This window comes from Mesoplodon mirus (assembly GCF_964341445.2).
Source record: "Mesoplodon mirus genome assembly, chromosome: 8".
NCBI classification, from domain to species: domain Eukaryota; kingdom Metazoa; phylum Chordata; class Mammalia; order Artiodactyla; family Ziphiidae; genus Mesoplodon; species Mesoplodon mirus.
Window position 1 is genome coordinate 51347965 of NC_138984.1, and position 7610 is coordinate 51355574.

The 7610-nt window shown below is 33.0% G+C and overlaps 1 protein-coding gene across 2 annotated transcripts in view; it reads left to right on the plus strand.

The window, feature by feature from the left end:
- Window positions 1-6982, plus strand: part of NCKAP1 (NCK associated protein 1) — a 98579-nt gene extending 91597 nt beyond the window's left edge. Inside the window, exons 28-31 of one of the 2 annotated variants that reach the window (XM_082629844.1) lie at window positions 1107-1223; window positions 1813-1922; window positions 3028-3117; window positions 6839-6982. In XM_082629844.1, coding sequence (XP_082485970.1) covers window positions 1107-1223; window positions 1813-1922; window positions 3028-3117; window positions 6839-6967 — 446 coding nt within the window. In that variant the 3' untranslated portion in view covers window positions 6968-6982. Of the gene's footprint in view, window positions 1-1106; window positions 1224-1812; window positions 1923-3027; window positions 3118-4362; window positions 5282-6838 lie in introns of those variants that run through there. The other variant, XM_082629845.1, reaches the window with a different exon arrangement.
- The last annotated feature ends 628 nt before the right edge of the window (window positions 6983-7610 follow it).

Sequence of the window (7610 nt, forward strand, 5' to 3'; positions counted from 1 at the left end):
GTGAATAGTCATGACCAGCCAGATTTTTAAAATATATTCTGGCTCTTTTCTTATGTTCAATGCTTAGTTATATGTGCTGATAAATAGTAAGGTGACTAGAAGTTCCCAGGTACCCGATAAGTTAAGTACCTAGATAACCCACAATTTTAGTATATGGATACAATAAATATTTTAGATAAATTATTTTACAATAAATATTTAAAACCTTAGGACAATACTAGTTATATTCATTTATGACTGGTTTCTCCTGTCTTCTAAAATGGAGAGGTTAGAAATCCAGTCTACTTTCCACATTTATCTCTTTTTAATAGTACATTTCACTTATATCTATTTTAGAAAAAAACGAGTTTTTTGGATGATTTTGCAGAGTAAGTTATGACATAATTTTCTGTACTGAAACATAGAATTTTCCTATAAAGTAATTTATTATTAGTTTTCAATTAGGAAATTTTAGGATTCCAGTTATTCTAAACATATTTTTAGTCCTGTAACTAAAACTGTATTTAGTTACAGGACTAATATTTTTTTTTTTTAATTTTATTTATTTATTTATTTATTTATTTATGGCTGTGTTGGGTCTTCGTTTCTGTGCGAGGGCTTTCTCTAGTTGCGGCAAGCGGGGGCCACTCTTCATCGCGGTGCGTGGGCCTCTCACTATCGCGGCCTCTCTTGTTGCGGAGCACAGGCTCCAGACGCGCAGGCTCAGTAGTTATGGCTCACGGGCCTAGTTGCTCCGCGGCATGTGGGATCCTCCCAGACCAGGGCTCAAACCCGTGTCCCCTGCATTAGCAGGCAGACTCCCAACCACTGCGCCACCAGGGAAGCCCCAGGACTAATATTTTTAAATATTACAGTTAAAAAAATTTTTTTTGCTTTATTGTTTTATTACAAGTCCTTGAAATATGCCTAAGGACTTGATAATAGCCAATAGTAATGTGTTTTATTTCTATTCATTCTGTATTTCTTGTAACAAAATTGTAATCAGTTCTATAGAGACTCAGTAAAATACACAAAAATTAAAATACGCTTTTTCTGGTTTAGATGATCAACTCTTAACTGATCTTGACAGAAATACCTTGACTTTATTTTTAATTTTTATCCCTTAGAAAACATAAGTCCAGAAGAAGAATATAAAATTGCCTGCCTCCTCATGGTCTTTGTGGCAGTTTCTTTGCCAACACTGGCCAGTAATGTGATGTCTCAGTATAGCCCTGCTATAGAAGGTAATAGTGGTTTAAAATTGTTTTGGCACTGGAAAAGTTATGAGTTTTGACATAGTAGGTACTTTTCAAGTAATTGATTTTTTTAATAATAAAAAGTGGGTTAAGTTCTGCCGCTTACTAGTTGTATAACCTTGAATAGTCAGTTTTTCTTTTTCTAAGCCCCAGTTTCGTATACACATATGAAATGTGTATATGTGAACCTGTGGGTGCCTGAATGTGTGTGTGGCAGGGGATGGTGAAGGGAGTATCCAACTCTTAGGATTATTTTAAGGATTGAATGAGGAAATGTTTGTAAAGCAGCTTAGCACTTATTTTTTAAGTTTCCAAGACAATATAAAACTGATATATGGTTTCTTTTAGGGGTTTTTGAAAATGTGCCTGTTTAATACAGATATAATTATTTGTTGTTCTCTTCTACACTGTTCTTAAAAGCACTAGTTCTCATGAAAGTGAAGGGAGAGCAAGCAAGGCAGGTTATGTTTCAGCTCTGTTTTTAATCATGGTACTATTTATGTAGATTATAAAGTCATTAAAGATTTGATATTTGGGGGTCACACAGAAACCACAAACCATATTTGTGCTTTCTCAGGGCACTGCAACAACATACACTGCTTGGCCAAAGCCATCAACCAGATCGCTGCAGCTTTGTTTACAATTCACAAGGGAAGCATTGAAGATCGGCTTAAAGAATTTCTGGCGGTGTGTATAATCAAACAAAACTCATGACAATTTTTAGAGAAAATTAAAAATCGTAACTATGAAGTGTAACAAAGTAAATTCTCTTTATTTATTTATTTATTTATTTATTTATTTTTGGAATAAGGAATAGGTAATGATAGGGCATTGAAATCAAGGAACAGTTAGTTTAGCATTTTTTCCTTTTACTTAGAAGTCTCTCATTTCTACAGCTCTGCAATGTGACTTTTTTTTTTTCTAAGCTGATGTTTGGACTGCCCTAGAATTTTGCCTAGAGTTTGAAAGAGGAAAAAACAAAACAAAGGAAAATTGAGGCAAAGGATGAATGTATCCCTCTAAAAGGATGTATTTTACTTATTTCCATTTATTTGGAGAAAGACTGTTAATGGAAACAAACTCAAAAGTAAGAATACTGTTCACTGCCAAAAGAGGGTAGTAGTGCTAACTCTAGCCTCATGAAGTATAGCTTTTAGTTTCTATGGTAGTGTAGCTCTTCCTTCCCTTTATCAACTTACCTTTTTCATATTTTAATTAAAAGAAAGATGCAGTGTGGTATAAAGAGCACTAGAATTTTTGCTTCTTTTTAAGTTATAAATCCTATTAGCTTTAAAAAATTTTTTTTTATTTTTAAAGTAAATGTAGTAGCAAACTAACTTGAGGACAAAATAACATCTATTTCAAAGAGAACAGTATTAAGAGTTAAAATTTTTCTTTTCATTTTCTTTATTTCCTTTATTTAAGACTTAATGTCTTAATCTCATTGTGGTCCTGTTAACTCGAACTCAATGTGAAATTTTCTTCTTATTTGGGAATTAAGAAATATAGTTAATATAGTTACTGATAAGAGAAAAAGCAACTTAAATCGGTTTTTTTAAAAAAGACTTGTTCTGAAAAATATCAGTTTTAAAGACCAATAAGAATATTTGATTACATTTATTATCTTTGTATCTGTTTATACCTTGATAGCTCTTAAATTGTTGCTTGAATGTAAAGAACCTAAGCTCACCTTATGATTGAAATGTATTGCAAGTTGAAGCATACTGAAAATAAGTGGTGAACATTTTATTTTAAAAAACTTATTTATTTAAAATGTATGTACACTTTTAAGCTTGCGTCCTCCAGTCTACTGAAAATTGGCCAGGAGACAGATAAAACAACAACAAGAAATAGAGAATCTGTTTATTTACTGCTAGATATGGTAAGTCTTATTTTAATTTTTGCTAACAACAAAATAGTTCCAGTCATTCCTGATAGTCTTTTCTTGATATTTTAGTCATTAAATTGTAATAAGAGCTGATGTATTTTTTTAAACGTCTTTATTGGAGTATAATTGCTTTACAATGGTGTGTTAGTTTCTGCTTTATAACAGTGATGTATTTTTTTTGACCATTTATATTCACTCCACCCAAGCCACACACTTTCTGATAATTGCTAAATAGACTGATATCACTTGTACTTTACCATATGGTAATCGCATCAGAAAACAATAGAATAAAAGATCACCATTACATATAGAGCATTCTTTTTTTTTTTTTTTTTTTTTTTTTTGCGATACGCGGGCCTCTCCCGTCGCGGAGCACAGGCTCTGGACGCGCAGGCCCAGCGGCCATGGCTCACGGGCCCAGCCGCCCCGCGGCATGTGGGATCTTCCCGGACCGAGGTACGAACCTGTGTCCCCTGCATCGGCAGGTGGACTCCCAACCACTGCGCCACCAGAGAAGCCCCCGAGTATTCTTTTATGAATAGTTTTTCAACCTATTGGGAAACACTCAGGTTTTGTATTTTCCTAGTGTATCAGTTTGAACTCTTCTCTGAATTTTCTGTTTTTTGACTTCATCCCACCCATCTAATAACATTTCCTGTAATTTTCTGTGCCTCGTCAGTTCCTTCTCTTTACTGCCATGAAGCCACCTGTGCTTGTTTCTACCATGTGATTCTTTCCTCACTTAGAATAATTTCCTTTATCTGCAGAGGTCTGTGTCTATCCTAATAATGATTCAGCATACCTCGAAGCTAGAATCTTTTTTCAGATAGACTTGCTTGATTACTTTGGCCTATGTTAAGTTTTCTTCTCTTTTGAACTCTCTGGAACTTAACAGCTTTCCACTTAATCATAGATGGTCTCATGTTTGATTTGGCTTTTTAGCTTAATGTTGGGCTCCAGTTAGACTTGATGATATGGACCACATTTTAAATGTGATATATTGTTGAGGGCAATGCAAGTGCTCAGTATTTCCTGTTGATTTATTGATTTAATTGAAAAGTAGTGATTTAAAATGTTTTGATAGCATACACTGTGGCACATTCGCATTTCAGATTTTAAAGTGAAAGGAAAATTTATGTCTATTCCCAATAACAGCAATATAAAATTATGCTTTACTAGTTGTCAGTAAATGTTCCCATTATAAATAAGTTGAATTGATGCATTTTTGGAATTTTTCAGATTGTGCAGGAATCCCCATTCCTGACAATGGATCTTTTGGAATCTTGTTTTCCTTATGTCTTGCTGAGAAATGCATACCATGCTGTCTACAAGCAAAGTGTTACATCTTCTGCATAAAATATCTACTTATTGAAGACAAGCACGCATTTTTGTTGCCTCGGTTTTACCTGTAAACTGTGGAACTATTTTACCTTAAGGCCTGAAAAACAGTTTTGTGGATTATAAATTTCTTTCATACAGTTGTGTTTTCTGATCATTGGTTTCTTAATATCGTTGTACTTCAGTATACTTGGTTGATTTAGGTTGCACATTCACTGAAATTATTTCAATAATTTGAGTATCATTTGTTTGAAAAACATGTATTCTCTATGTTTTTGATATTTGATATGAAAAAAAACCTTTGCTTGTTTATTTCTGAAAAAGAATTGTATTTAGTGATTATTTTAGATAGTGATATTATAGCATTCATCTGTGTGTAAATTATTTCATATAGGGAAGAGTTCTGACCTGTACCTATTATGGTTCTTATTGAAAACAAAACTGGATGTGCATTTCTGTGATGTTATGAATACATTTCTACTTTATTTTGAAACATTTGCCAAACTAATTACTATAACACTGTATAACATTAAAAATGTTAAAGGACTGCTTAACATTAGAAGCAGGCTGTGTCCCAAAATTCTAAAACAGCAGCAAATGTTGTTGCTTGTATAAAGCCTAATGATAATTTTTAGACTAATTTTCATGGTGCCCTGTTGGCATTAGCACTACCATTGAACCCTGCTGTATAATAAACAATCTTAGACATTTATCAACTGTTGATACAAATGTTAGTCCCTAACCACTTTTTATATGTTTTAAATTTTTGAAATTCAAGTGTACCTGCCATAACATAAAATAAACACTAGACTGTATCACATTTTGAATGATTTCTTTAATTTGGGATCCTCAGAAATTTACTCAGTAATATGAAAGTTTTCATTTAAACTTAGTTTAAAATAAACTTTAATTTATTCTAGGAATGTCTAAGTAGCATGTTGATACCAGGTCACCTATTATAAGATTTGTTTAAATGTTTTGAAAAACATTCTGCTAGAAAAAATATTAAAATTAGAAAATAAAATTCCATAGCTTTTTTGGTGGGGGGATGGGTGCGCTCCCCAGATCTTAGTTCTCTGACCAGGGATCAAACCCGCACCTCCTACAGTGGAAACGTGTAGTCCCAACCACTGGACTGCCAGGGAAGTCCCTCCATAACATTTTTTAAAAATTAAGAGCTGAAAGGAAACTTGTGTGCCATCAACTTGCTAATTTTATCTGTGAGCAAGTGGACAGATATATTTGAAAGATTGGGGGAAAAAATGGAATGATCATAGAATTAGTGAAAATGTTGAGAACTACTGCATCAGTCAGTAATGAATGGGAAAGACATAAAGGGCCTATTGCTTGGCAGTTGTCACGGAGGGCAAAGCAGCTCATTTAGTTTGAAAACTAACCAGATGTTTTGCTCTTTGATTGGCATTGTAAAGACTGTTTCTCAACAGCTGTGTATTTGGATATCATATAGAGCTTCTGTTGTTCACAGCTTCTTATGTATACACCCTGGTAACTCATGTTAAGATAAAAGAAAGCTCCTGTGAACTTAGTTACAATTTTTTGTTGTTCAGATACTGGGATGAAATTGAAGTGCCACAGGGTTATCATATTTCTACTTTGTGTTTGATTTCTCCAGTCTGTATTTAAAGCACGGAATAGTTGTCACTATCTGTTGAAAATTTCCAGTGGTTCCATGAGGATTTTCTAAAAGGGAAGGAATTTTTAAATGGAATATTTTAAACTTGAAATAGCCTAAATACACAGGTAACAGTTGAAACTAAGATTAAGTGCTGTTTGCTTTGAAATATTAGGATCCTAGAGTGGTAATAACTTGTCGGTAATGATATCCTCGGAGGTACAGTAGGCATTTGAGTATATATACTTTGATTGGGGTGATATGTTGAAGGGTATAAGGATGTACATAAGACATAATTTACCCCTCTTCAGGCCAAGAAAAAAATTGCTCTTTTATAGTCATGTGAAGTTTACCTTGCCCCAGTTTTTTCTCATATATTCAAACTGACTGACTGACTGGTGTCCTGTGTGATTGCTTTCTGTAGAGTCTTTCTACCTCCAAAAAATAAATAAATTTAACATTTTTAAAAATAAAGTTAAAAGTAAATTGGCTACTATTTTTAACATCTTGTTTTTCTTAACTTTTCTTATTTTCTTCTGAATTTATACTACAACATACTGTTTTTATTTTCTCAACAGTGATGTCATCATACCATGTATGGTTGCCTGTAATCTACTTATTTCACTCAAGTAGAAAAGGATCTTTGATATTTATATTCTTTTTAAAGCCTTCATGTATACCATAACTAGTTTAAAAGATTCATCTGAATGAACATTTAGACAGATTTCTTCTTTTTCATTACAGGCATACCTTGGAGATATTGTGGATTCAGTTCCAGACCACTACAATAAAGTGCATACCACAATAAAGCAAGTCACACGAATTTTTTGGTTTTCCGGTGCATATAAAAGTTATGTTTACACTGTACTGTAGTACGTTAACTGTGAAATAGTATTATGTCTTAAAAAATGTACATACCTAAATTTAAAATGTTTCATTGCTAAAATAATGCTAACCATCATCTGATAATGCAGGGTTGCTACCAGCGTTCAATATACAAAAACCACAGTATTTGTGAAGTATAGTACAGCGAAGCGCAATAAAATGAAGTATTCTTGTATTACAGTATATTGTATGTTAGTGAACTTGGACTATTACCTCCTGAGGATAATTTCTCACCAGTAAAATTGCTTGGTGGAAGGGTATATACATTTTAAACTTTGATACCTATTAAATTTCCCTCCAATAAGATTATATCAGTTTTAGTCCTGCAATTGTGTGAGGATAATTTCCTCCTATAAGTAAACTAAATACCAATTTTACTATTGTTGATGCATCTTTTCCTCCTTAAAAGATGAAACATAAATCTTGTTTTAATTCGCATACGTTTGGTTATTAGTAAAGTGGAATATCTTTTTTTATGTTTACTGTTTTTTAATGAATTATTCATTTTCATTCTTTTTGTTGTTTTCAAGTGGAGTGGTCAAAAGATTTTCTCTTAAAATACTAATAGAACACATTTGCATGTATAAGATTTTTTAGTGCATGTATTTAGGATTGAAAACACTCCCATACA